This window comes from Mauremys mutica, chromosome 22 (genome assembly GCF_020497125.1).
Source record: "Mauremys mutica isolate MM-2020 ecotype Southern chromosome 22, ASM2049712v1, whole genome shotgun sequence".
NCBI lineage: Eukaryota > Metazoa > Chordata > Testudines > Geoemydidae > Mauremys > Mauremys mutica.
In genome coordinates, this window is record NC_059093.1 from 6277303 (window position 1) to 6290452 (window position 13150).

The 13150-nt window shown below is 48.1% G+C and overlaps 1 protein-coding gene across 6 annotated transcripts in view; it reads left to right on the forward strand.

Moving 5' to 3' along the window:
- The first annotated feature begins 5 nt into the window (after positions 1-5).
- ALG9 (ALG9 alpha-1,2-mannosyltransferase) overlaps positions 6-13150 on the forward strand; it is a 49333-nt gene continuing 36188 nt past the window's right edge. For 2 of the 6 annotated variants that reach the window (XM_044996876.1, XM_044996881.1), the window contains exons 1-8: positions 1445-1635; positions 3405-3543; positions 3743-3877; positions 5087-5157; positions 6281-6369; positions 7585-7720; positions 8284-8371; positions 9307-9412. In XM_044996876.1, the coding sequence (XP_044852811.1) occupies positions 1460-1635; positions 3405-3543; positions 3743-3877; positions 5087-5157; positions 6281-6369; positions 7585-7720; positions 8284-8371; positions 9307-9412 (940 nt within the window). In that variant the 5' untranslated portion in view covers positions 1445-1459. Of the gene's footprint in view, positions 77-1237; positions 1329-1444; positions 1636-2066; positions 2201-2502; positions 2529-3404; positions 3544-3742; positions 3878-5086; positions 5158-6280; positions 6370-7584; positions 7721-8283; positions 8372-9306; positions 9413-13150 lie in introns of those variants that run through there. The other 4 variants (XM_044996875.1, XM_044996877.1, XM_044996879.1 and 1 more) reach the window with 4 other exon arrangements.

Genomic DNA, 13150 nt, shown 5'->3' on the forward strand with positions numbered 1-13150 from the left:
TCTCCATGGGTGTTTTCTTTATCAGGTTTCTAGAAAAAGGTGGAGTTAGAAGTGATTCTGCTCATTTGTGCCAAAGGTGGGTTTAAGTTCATGTTCTGGACAAGTCTGCCAAATGTTGCTTGATTATATTCAGCCAGAAGCACTTATTGATGACCACTCTGATTAGGTACACTTGAAATAGGAAAACGTCAACAGTTGCCCATTACTTGTTTAAAATGTCTGAGCATTTTTGGGTCCAGCCATGGAGGCTTAAGTGGTTTTACTACAAGAAGTCAACACATGTCTGAACCCAAGAATTCCTGAGTTGTGGCATCCCTTTCTCTAGAAGGGATAGAGCAGAAGTTGCATAATCTATGGCAGTGGTAGGTACATTAAGGGTTTGAAGTTGGCTCTTTTGAGTCTCTAATAGCTGCAGCTCCTGCAGGGAGGAGCTGGAAATATGATACCCTGTTTGATCCTAGTTTTGTTTACAGTTTAGGAATTGATAATAGGTGCAAGGCAAGACTAGGGGTGCTCAGGAGAATAACCCTTGAATAACAAACCATGCTGTGTATGGATGGTATATGTAGCACTCGTAGCATCATACTATGGTGCATAGCATAATTATAATAAAGGACAGTGTTCTCACTAAACAACTGTAACTGGTTTTGGATTGTCCTAGAATTTTTCAATTTCATAAGAGAGGGGTGGCCCACTTAAGAGGCATTCTACCTACACCTGGCCTGGGGAGACTTAGTTCCATGCTTAATGGGTGCACTTCTTTGCACCCAGCCCCTGGCAGACTGTTGTTCACTTAGTGCACAGCGGCATGTGCTCCTGTGCACCCCTTTGCACGGTTAGACTCATTGCAGACAAGTCTTTTTACACCCTCTTGCAGTGTTAGACTTGCACACACTCATTGCACAGTGCGGCATCTTTTATACCCTACTTGCATGATGAGAATTGCACAGTGGAGTGCTCTCCTATGCAATCCTCCTCTCCTGTTGCAAGGAGAGAAGTGCACAACAGCGTGCTCTCCTATGTACCTCCTTGAAGAGTGAGAATTGCATGCTCAATGCAGTGGGGTGCTCTCCTATGCACCCCCCTTGCACGGAGCCAATGGTGCACATTTCACACAGCTGCGTGCTCTCCTGTACACCCCCCTTGCCGGGAGAGAAATGGTGCACATTGCACACAGCTGCGCGCTCTCCTGTGCACCCCCCCCTTGCACGGAGAGAATGATGCACATTGCACACAGCTGTGCACTCTCCCCTGCACTCCCGCTTGCACAATGAGACTTGCATGCTCGGTGCCCAGGGGGGCGCTCTCCTATGCACCCCCCTTGCACGGTGAGAATTGCACGTTCAGTGTACAGCTCTCCCCTGCCTCCCTCGCCCGGTGCGCGCTGCAGGAAGCGGACCGGAGCCCGGCTCAGGGGAGCACAGAGCGTCTCGGGGCCCGGCTGCTGCCCGCACTAAGTATGGCGGCCGCCGGCCTCAGCCCGTGCGCCTCCCGCGAGCCGCAGGAGGAGCCCGGCGCGCTGCTGCCCGAGCTCGGCATGGCGGCCAAAGGGACCCGGCAGCGGCCGAGGGGAGGCGGCGGGGACCCGGGCCGGCAGCGAGAGGAGGGGCCGGGGCCGGAGGAGGCCAAGGCGGAGTAGGTGCCGGGCGGGCGGCGCGGCTGAGGGCGCGCGCTGGTGCGGAGTGCAAGGGGGCAGGCACCGGGCCGGGAGCCCAGCCGCCCTCCCTGAGGAGGGGAACCCGCCCCCGGAGCCCAGCCGCCCTCCCTGAGGAGGGGAACCCGCCCCCGGAGCCCAGCGCCCGCCCTGGGCAGGGGAACCCGCCCCCGGAGCCCAGCCGCCCTCCCTGGGCAGGGGAACCCGCCCCCGGAGCCCAGCCGCCCTCCCTGAGGAGGGGAACCCGCCCCCGGAGCCCAGCCGCCCTCCCTGAGGAGGGGAACCCGCCCCCGGAGCCCAGCGCCCGCCCTGGGCAGGGGAACCCGCCCCCGGAGCCCAGCGCCCGCCCTGGGCAGCGGAACCCGGCCCGGGAGTCCAGCCCCTGAGGCCGGCATGGGTCAGGCGCAGGGTGGACACCCCGCCACCTGGCCAGGGGCCTGCATATAGGCGGCACACGCTAGCCTGATACAGAAACCACGAAGGGACCCCTGCAAGGGTGGTGTAGCCGCGCTGGTCGCAGGATATGAGGGAGACAGGTGGGGTGAGGTAATACATTCTGTTGGACCCAAATGTTACCACACCCGCCTTGTCTCCCTATGAATGGACCTGTCGGTCTCCAAAGCCCTGTGGGGTGGCCCTGGGTAGCCTGGGATTGTTAGGCATTAGCAAGAGCTTTGCTCGGTGAATGCACCAGGGCTCAGTTTCTGCAAGCAGAGCCTGGCATCCAGCTAGACTTGTTGAACATTGCAGGATGGTTTCACCAGTATCTAGCTCTAGCCACCTCTTATACCAGAGGGACCCAATGGTTAGAAGTTGATCTGGCATGTGTTTGTTTGGACTATCTTTTACATAAAGGTGCTGAGATGCCACAATGGTGGGTGCGGTACAAGGACCCCAATAGAAGGGATTCATTGACATCAAAACTAGGTTTGATCTGTAGTAAATATAACAGTAATAATGAATACAAACAAACCAAAACAAACAAACCAAAACAAAAAACAGCAGAGCCTTTGGCCATGTACATTTCCTCAGTATAGTTAGAAATGTAACTGTATCACTTGGTGCCAGGGTGCCATCCAACCTCACAACCTGAGCAGGGCTGGGTCTGGTAAGCGCTGGGATGGGGATTCAAGGGATGGAAGGATGGTCTAGTGATTAGGGCACTAGCCAGGGACTTTGGAGACCTGGGTGCAAGTCCCTGCTCTGCCTCAGACTTCCTTGGGTAAGTCGCTTTGTTCCTCTGTGCCTCACCTCCACGTCTGTAAAATGGTGGTAAGACCACTCTCCTGTTCATTGTGAGGATAAGATTGTGAGTTCAGATATAACAGTGGTGGGACCACATAAATACATTAAAGACATTTTCCTCACTCTATTTTAAGGGTCACTGGTTGTGTGAGGGTCAGTTAAACCAAGTAACTGCCTAAGAAGTGACATTGATTAGATGTGTAAATGGATAAACCAACTTGAATTTAAATGTAATGAACAGGATGCCTATCATGCCCTGAGCAGAAGGATCTGAATGGAGGATGCAAAGAGCTGTAGACTTTTTTGACTCAGAGTGTGTTTTAAGGATACTGAAGAGGGAGTACAGACATATTCATTGCTTCCTTGAGAGTCTTAACTCTTTCTGTGTGGATTTTCCAGTCTCTTGGGTTCTTTGCCCTGTGTCATCTTGCTGCTCTTTATTCTGTTACCTTATATCATCCACTCCAATAAGTCCTTGTGACACTAGTTCTTTGCTCTTGATTAGGCCATCCGGGAACAAGGCAGGTCAGGTCTGGGCACCTGAAGGATCCACAGCTTTCAAGTGTCTAATCTCAGCTCGGTTCTGCGCTGCCCTCTTGAGTAACATCTCAGATTGTGATGAGACTTTTAACTACTGGGAACCGGTGAGTGGCTTCTCCTTAGTAGAGGAATTTGAGGCTTTGTAATTGGTCTGCTCAGATTCTTGATACGGATTTGCCTAGAGCTGTCTCATGCTGATCTGTGCCCTCAACATATCAATCTTCTTATGCTATTGTTTGCTAATGGCTAAAGCAAAAATGTGTCCTCTTTTTAACCTGTATTTTTTTTTAATGGGATTTGTAGATGCACTACCTCGTCTATGGGAAAGGGTTCCAGACGTGGGAATACTCTCCAGTCTATGCCATTCGCTCCTATGCTTACCTGTGGCTTCATGCCTTGCCAGCCTTATTCCATGTTAGAGTTCTACGGACAAATAAGGTAAATCATTTGTGTGGAAGCTTTGCTTATGAGAAACCATCTGGCCTTTTGTCTGTATCAAAGAAAGCAACTGTTTGACACAAAGGGCATTGGAATTCTTATTTAACGTGCTTGTGCATGCACATGGGTGTCTAAGTGGGTGCAGAAGGAATATGGTTAGTAGGGTTTGTGAACCAAAGGCAGGCTAGAAACTGTTTGAAAGGTGCCTCTTGAAAGTAGCCATGTATTCAGGCCAGGACACAGACTTTGACATAATGACTGAGCTTTTCAAAGCAGTCTAAAGCAGGGGTTCTCAAACTGGGGGTTGAGACCCCTGAAGGGGTTGTGAAGTTATTACATGGGGAGTTGTGAGTTGTCAGCTTCCCTCCCCCCCCCAACCCTGCTTTGCCTCCAGCATTTATAGTGGTGTTAAATATATTAAAAAGTGTTCTTAATTTATAAGGGGAGGGGGTCGCACTCAGAGACTTGCTATGTGAAAGGGGTCACCAGTACAAAATGTTGAGAACCACTGGTCTAAGAGAACCATGGTCTCAAACCTGCTGTTAAGCTTCCTGGAAGATATGTAGCTGATTTCACTTGTATGCTCTGGAAATTTCATCCAGTAGTGCTTTTGCAATTTTTTTTAATGGTTTCATTTTTAAAATCAAAATATAAATGTCAGTATGCTGCACTTCTCGCATAACACATTATAACCTGCAGACACGAGAAAGTGAAAAAGAAGCATTTAAAAAAAAGCAACGTGTTGCTTGGGTACATATCTGCCCCACTATGTATAGCACCACCCCTTAGTACCGAGATGCTCTTGTGTGCGTGCGTGATCACTGGATAGGTAGAGCAGATGGATATTTGGGATAATTTCCCTTTGTAATGTTGCAGTTAAGGCTTCAGTCCTCAAGACTTGAAAGAGGAAAGGGCAGGCTAGCCCAGGGTCCTGTTGCATGGAGTCATTTCTTTTTCACTGTTTTGCCATAAAGGACTTAGTGTCAAAGGGCTAGATCCTGTGCCTTTCAAATCAGTGGATGTGAGATCAGGCACCACATTGAGTGGACTTTGGCTCCATGATTTAACAAGTAGATCTTGTGGCGTTCTCACCATGGCAGTAGTTATTCCATCTTATATTAGCCTTTCACATTTTTGCTCCATGGTTTACCAGCAGGCACTTCAATTCCATTTATAAATTCCGTTTCTGACTCTGAATGTTTCTCCTAGGTTCTCGTCTTTTATTTCCTGCGATGTCTCTTGGCCTTCTTGAGTTGCATTTGTGAGCTTTACTTTTATAAGTGAGTAGACGAAGCTATTTGCTCAGTGAATAGCCCAGTGTGAACAACAAGGATGGTTATTGCCACTGACAATGAGGGCTGAAAATATACCCACAAACCCATATAAAAATGTCTCACGTGGATTATAGTGCTTCACATTGAAATCTGTCAAAATACGTATCCAGCAAAGATTCCTAGGGAAACATTGGTTAAAATCCTGCCACTGTGGCCAAATTCTGCTCTGAGGTCCACTGAGTAAGTCTTAACTCTGGCATTTGGCTCAGGCTCTGTGCACAGCTTTCTCACTGACATCAGCAGAATTGTCAGGGCTGAGTTGTTCTGGGTGTGTCAAAGAGGGGAAACAGCAGACTTCATTTTGTGTAGGTGATTTCAGCTGGGAGGCACTGGAAAGCATCAAAATTCAGTATCACCCCCAAGTTCTCTGGCTCTGTTGACCCCAGCTGAGGGGTAACTCCAGTGGAGTTTACAGTTCCATAAAGCAGTAGCCCGAACATGCAATTAGCTGGTCCAAGTGGGAAGTCTTAGCCTGCCACTTCTTTTCGAGCCATCGTTGTCCCACTTTGCATCTCCATTGGCAGCAGCCATGAGATGGCGTTGATCCTGATTCTGGGAAGCAATCTGCAGCGTTTGGAATGGTGCTACTGGTGACTAGCTACTGTGATTGGTAAAACAGTACTCTAGAATAGCAATTACTGGCGTAGCTGCTCCAATGCAAACCCTTAGCGAAGACGCTATGTACGCTGGTGAAGCACATGTGGAGACAGAATACTGAACTCAGTGGGGCACAGGTCTGACCAAGTCTGGCAATTGCTATCTTCCTATGATTCCCCCAAGTGCAACTTACCCTGGTGCAAACCATCTCTACAGTAGGGGTTTGCACTGGCGTAGCTATGCAGAGGGCTGAAATCCAAGTGTAGATGGGTTCAGAGTATCCATTCTCCCTCCGTCCATTTGTCTCCAGGAGCTGAGGAGTGAGAGCCCTGCAGCTCGGAGTTCCCAAGAGCCATGAGAGCTGCTTTCAGCTCTGCATGCAGTAGCTATTGATTTGTGCAGAGTGTTTTTTCTTTTGTGCACAGAAGATGTTTCCATGGCGCTATGTCTGATTTTCTCTCTGCTTCCCTAGGGCCGTGTGTAAGAAATTTGGGCTGCATGTGAGCCGGCTGATGTTGGCCTTCTTAGTTCTCAGCACTGGGATGTTTTGCTCAGCTGCAGGTAGGCTTGCTCAGCAGCAGGTGCAGAAGTGACCCACTCTCAGGAATGCCTTGGTGGGTCCGGAGGGGAAAAGTGCAACTGCAGTTTTTTTAAAGCATTACTTTAAAATGTTCACTACTCAGTGCCCGGTGCTTGACATGGATAATCCATTGCTCTCCTGCTGCAGACATTTCTAATGGAAAATCTGGCCAGAGACCAGCTGTTGTCCCAGATGTGTCTCACTTCTTTCCTTTATCTTCCTCCTCCCTGGCTGTATTTGTTTCTGCTGCAGTCCCCAGTCTCAGGGAGCCATACCTTGCCAACCTCTTTGCTCTCAAACTGGGTTCTTAGTCATTCTGGGACTATTTTCTTTAAGTGTTTTTGACATTTCCACATGGGCTAGTGGCCCATGTGTAACCAGGGGGAGAAAAGGTGTTATCTTGTGGTAGGCTGGCATTATAATGTGCCTTAATATACCCCTGCCATTTAAATGGTCTCTGCCAAGCCAGCCATTGCAACTCAGGTTTGTAGAACACTTGGGGTGAGTATTGTGTGCATGTGAAGGGATATTTTCTGCAAAGGTGGCAATTGGAAGTCATTTCGAGCCATGGCTTCTTGCACTTGGTGCTGACATGGCCTCAGGAGGGGAGGTGTCACTACCAGATGATGTCTGAGATCTATTCTGCACTGCCTTTGTTTACAATGACAGCTAGAAGGCCCTTTCCAGCACTATTCATGTAGTTCTCATTCGTTCCCTGTTTATTTCCCCGTAATCCCACTTGGTTTCTCAAGGACCATGCCCAGTCCATCCCAATCTCTGTTTGCCCCGTGAGCAAGTTCATATCGTTCTTCCAATTAAAAAAGGGCACGGATAATAGAGCAAGTGTTATGGGTAATCATATCTGCAAATACTGGCGGTCTGGCTGGGCTGCCACCGTGGAATGTGGCAGGTTATGAGCAAATGGACCTTAGTACTTGGATATTTCTTGGATAGTACTTGGTCTTAATCTTGGCAGAATAGAGTGAGAAGGCTCTTAACTGGAGGACTTCCGGTGTGAAACCCTGGCTCCGTTGAAATCAGTGGGAATTTTGCCATTGGCTTCAGTGTGGCCAGGATTTCATTCCCAGTGTTTATAGCAGACTGTACTCTGCCTGTTACAGAGCCTTAAATTGACCCTATGCAGTATTTTACCTGTGTGAAAGTTTAGCTGACCTCTTCCTTTCTTTGCTTTGTAGCCTTCCTCCCCAGCAGTTTCTGTATGTACACCACAGTGGTTGCCATGACGGGCTGGTATATGGATAAGACCTCAATAGCCGTGCTGGGCGTGGCAGCTGGAGCCATCGTGGGTTGGCCTTTCAGTGCAGCTCTTGGGTAAGGAGAGGAAAGCTCAGAGGCCTGACAGAAGTTCTGTGCTTTTTAAGGCCCAGTGCTCAGCTGTCTGGCTGGGAGGCTGTGGCACCATTAGGAAAATCCTGCCTCCGTGTGGTACATGTTACCCAGAGTCTAGATGGTGTTTGTATAACCCACATGCTCTCAGTATAGTGCTGGGCTGGTAACTGGGCACATACAGAGGTTAATGTGCTTGCTATGGACTGGGCTTACACAGCTGGGGTTTTTAGCTTAGGCAATTAAGGATTGTGCTTTAATATCCAGAGGTCGCAGGTTTGATCCCTGCTGCTGACAATCCATTCCAAGGTGTCTTGTTAGATTTGATGAAATATTCCCCTTGGAAAAAGGAACAGTTTGATGAAGGACTGGCAGGGAGTCGGTTCCTGGCTTGAGACTAATGGGAGAGAGTCCGTTGTTCTCTCCCCACCCCCCATTAACTGTCTTCCTGGACCTGGGGGGAGAAGGGGATAAGGATTCTCAAGGTGAGGCAGGTGGGTAATCATTAGATTGAAAAAGGTCCCTGATGCAGATATTGTCTTTTGCAGGCTACCTATTGCCGTTGACTTGCTGATAATAAAGCGGAGGTGGAGGAGCTTCGTGAACTGGTGTCTGGTGGCCCTGATCCTATTTTTGGTAAGTTCCTGTAATAAAGCCCAATGGAGGAGCTAGGCTGGGCTAGTAACAGAGCCAGGGCTCATTTGCAGGGAGAGCCCTTTCCGAGGACTTTCCCATTGTCTGCTGAGGTTCTTATTAACAAGAATCTCCCTGAGCTCAATAGCCTCACCCTCTGCTCCTAAGAACATCTCTGTTCCTGGCTCACTCCTCTCGTTCTTACAGATGCTTTCAAAGGCCGAGAAGTTGTGTAGCTTCCATGCAATGATCCCCTCACCCTGCCTCTCCTGCAAAGGACTGACTTCCCTTTGCTGCTCCCAGAGGGCTTTTAGTCTCTGCTTGTTGTTCCTCCAGGCCCTAGCTGAATCAGTCTTAATCAGAACTTGACAGTCAGTCTCTAGTACCTGTACAGAGGGTGCAGAGCAGAGGCATCCTGCCAGGTATGGTACTTGTTACCTGATTCCCAGAGGGATGGACAAAATGCGTATCCCGCTGCCCAGAGCAGCACATGCCAGTGCTGGCTGCTGCTGCTGAATGCTGTGCCCTAAAGGCTGATTTGGTTAATGAGATGCTGCTCAAAGCCTTTGCCGTTCACTGTCCAGTCTCAGAGGGGCCAGGGACTAGCAGGGTCTTAGGAACCAAACTCCCCTTTTGCACTCAGCATCTCCAGTTCATTGCTGCATGATGAGTGAAATATGGTTTGGACTCTAAACCCTTTGTACTCCTGGAAGAAGCTGCATCACCCAATAGCTGTGCCTGTCTTGCAGGGCCCTGTCAGTTAGAGCCAGGCATCGTATACCTATCATTTGTGCAGTATGGGGCCTGGAAGGCTATGTATACCCTGGCACAAATATGGAAATTTGGCAGTGATGCTACACACCGGGTAGCCCCTCATTGATTTGGAATTTCTGGCCAAAGCTGCCAGCGCTACATGAATTTTAAATGCTTTGTTCCAGGTTCCCCTTGTGATTGTTGACAGCTACTACTATGGGAAGCTGGTAATCACTCCTCTCAACATTGTTTTATACAATGTCTTCACACCTCACGGACCCGATCTTTACGGTGAGTGCGTTATAACAAAACATCGGGGTGTGCTGTGAGAGCTCATTTGATGCAGTTAAACAAGCTCACCAGTGATACAGTTCCTGTCTGTTGCCACTGGATGTCGCTCTTGACTCAGGAATACCACCCACATTTTTATATTTCCTGTTTTGCTGAATTCTAAGCTAAGTTGCTTTGAATGAGTTTCTAGCTTTGAAGTTCTGGTGTACCACAAATACATCACGGGATGTCTCAGCAGTCTACGCTTCACAGCAGAGAACTCTTAGCAGCAAACTTGTTTGAGATCCAATGTGACTACATCGCATTTCATTTGTGCCCAATTTTGTAAATTTCAGATTCTCCCCAAGGTACAGTTATGTTTTCCTCCACATGTTTTATGAGCGTTATTGAAAGTGGTTGTTTGTACCAAAGAGCTGTGTGACTCATCATCTGTCTGAGTAATGTTGGTTACACTCTTAAACCAAAGCAAAAGAGTCTGTTTGTCAGCTTTAATCCTGTTTGAGGCTGTTCTGGTCTCACCCAGACAGGGTGCGGAGTCAGGCATGTAACTGAGAGCACAGCCCCTGAGCCCTTTCACTTCTCATCAGTTCTTCACAGACTCTGCTTCCACACTGTGTCTTGGGGATCTCCTTGCTTCTGTGACAATGCATGGTCTGAGCTTTGCTGGCATGCAGCAGAAGAGAGGTTACCAGAGGGCATTTGCAGGAATCTGGAGAAAGACAAAGGTTAATTAATTCTGCATGCTGCTGTTCATTATGACAGTCTTGCTGGAGTTAGGATGGGCTTTGGCTTTGTATGAGTTACTCATTGGTACTGTAAGAATCCAGATCAGAAAGCTGAGGCACAGAATAGGGAAAGCAATTTGCCCAAGATTGCAGAGGAAGTCCGTGGCAGAGACAGGATTAGAATTTCGTTTCAGGTGATAAAAATTCAAAATGGATCAAAGCAAATTTTTTCACACCAGGTGCGATTGGTCTGTGGAACTGAATGACCCAGGAGGTTCTTGAGGCCTATAGCTTAGCACAATTCAAAAAGGGATTGGACATCAAGAACATCCCGAGTTGTCATAATTAATAACAAAAAATTTGGAAGAGTAATAAAACGTTCTGCTTCAGGTTTTAGGCCGATCTCTATTTGAGACCTAATTGGGGCCTGGGGCAGATTACCCCACACTTGCCTACCAGGGGGTTCTTACACCTTCTTCTGAAGCATCTGGTGCTAACCACTGTCAGAGACAGGATACTGGGCTAGATGGATGTGGGATTTGATCCAGTCTGGCTCCCAGCTGACCGTGTGCTATTAGAAATGAAGGGAGAGCTTTTTGTGGGGGAGTTAAGATTAGTTCAAATGAGGGATCATTAAAGAGACTGCTTACAGGGCTGCAGTTAAATAACCTGACTAGAGGAGACTGTGGGGTGTCTGAGGAAGCAGCACGATCTCTTTCTTGCTCTTGTCATACAGATCCCACTGCACATCTGATATTGCTCGGGCCAGACTGTGGCAGTGAATTGTTTCTAATGCCATATTTGCCTCTGGCAACTTTTGACGGTTCCCGGGAGTATCACTCAGATAGAAGGGCATTTCTGGGTGGGGCAGCACGGTGGTTTCTTGTGGTACAACAGGGCGAGTGTTGCCCTTGCCAGGGACCCTGGTCTCTGCAATAATGATCTGAAATGTATTGCAGTGACTCCTATGTAATGGAAACTTCAGACACTTTTTCTGATGGGGTTTGATTTGGCCTGGGCTCATCCCCGGCCTTTCTATGCTGGTGTGTGAGCTATTTCTGGTGTCCTCTGGGAACCAATCCATTCTAAAGTATTTGTGCACAGTGACACTCATATAACATCTTCATATGAATAAAAGAGCTCAGTGAAATGTCTGCTTAATGCTGTGTGGCCAGGAGGCTATATGCCATAATGCTGTATGTTTAGAAAGCTTTATAATGTTTATTTGTAAGGAAAAGTCACACCACACAGGGAGATGAAAAGGCCAGGCAAGTTCTGTTGGCTTTGGAACGCTGTCCCAGCTTTCATGGAAACAGGATAAAAATATACTGGGAGCTGATGAAGCACCAGGTTGCACCATCTTTAGTGCCGGGATTAAAGCACTGTTCCTGGACTATCATCTCCTGCATTCCCATTGCTGATATCACTGGAGTCTGTCCTGAGGTGGCTGGGCCTTTAGAGGCATATCTACACTGCAATTAAACACCCATGGCTGGCCTGTATCAGCAGATTCGGGCTCACAGGGCTTGGGCTGTAAAATTACAGTGTAGATGTTTGGGCTTGGGCTGGAGTCTGGGTTCTGGGAATCTTCCCCCTTGCAGGGTCCCAGAGCTTGGCCTTTAGCCGGAGCCTAGTGTCTATGCTGCAGTTGTATACCCCCTGCAGCCTGAGTCGGCTGACACGGGCCAGCCACGGGTGTTTAATTGCAGTGGAGACATACCCTATGAGGGGTCTAGGTTCAGTTTTCTCAGACTCTGGTTTCTTCCCAGATTGTGTGATCACAGGCTACATTCCTTTAGTACATAGTACCTGAGGGAGGGGCTATTACTCTCTGGGTGGGGACAGATGACAGGGAACAGTGGCATCACCATTCTCTTCCCCTTAACCTGATTTCTGTTCTACTTGGATTCTCATGCCACATCCATAAATGTGGTATCTGGACATGGTGTTATATCTTTCTTGCTTACAAGCTGAGATCCTGCAGGCAAGAAGAGCATTTTCTTTCCGTTTTCTAGATATTACTTTCCCCGTGATGTAGGCACTCACTGTAGTGAATATTCCACTGTCAGTTATCAGATTCCTGTGTCCGTGGGGACAGTGGCTCATATGCAGATATCACTGATCCGTATTTTTGAGGCTCTAAAAAGATGAGCAGTTGGAGAAAATCATTAGAACTATTAGCTGAGCAGTAAAGAGAACAATGAGAGTTATTCCTTCGTGAACCTGGCCCTGTGGATTCGTCTGCTGAGCCCATCCCATTTATGTGCGGAGCGTTGGTTGTGACTTGTAATGCGGTTACGCTTTGGAAGCATTTGGGGAATTCACTGGAGTTGTGTCTGTTTGTACAGCATCTAGCACAATGGGATTGTGGTCCTTGTCTAAGACTCCTCAGTGCTACTGGAGTACAAATAAATAATAAAATAGGTGGTGATTATTATTATTATCTGGCTCGTTGAGTTTAAAGTTTGTAATGGCCCCTGAAGTTGAACACAAGGCTGAATATTTTCTGGCTCTGGGATGCTTAGTAATCACTCTTGTGGGTTCTCCTTATATGCAGCCTGCTACATCAGTGGGCCCTACTGTAAATACTGCATTGTTCTCTTTCCACCACTTGCAGTTGCTTTTCTCTCTTAATCCACCACTGACAAACTGGACGTGGCACAATGAGTCCATATGATTTGCATGGTTTATTCTTCTGTTTCTGCTTGAATGACTTGGGAGATCCCTTCCAGTCCTTTGTCTTATGAATGTCACACTGGGGAAGCTTATTCCCACTGTTCTGTGGAAGGATAGTTTCCCCATCCCCGAAGAACACTCAACAGAGGCAGGATTTCTCCTTGTGTGTGGTGTTCTTTTCATTGCTGTCGTGTCTCAAGTCACCTTGTGAATGACAAAAATAAAGGCATTTTGCACTGGGAGGCAGAGAGACTGAATGTCTCTGAACGCGTGAGTCAACACAGCGACCATGCCTCAAGCTTGTATTTTCTACATAAAATCTTGCGTCAGCGGGTCA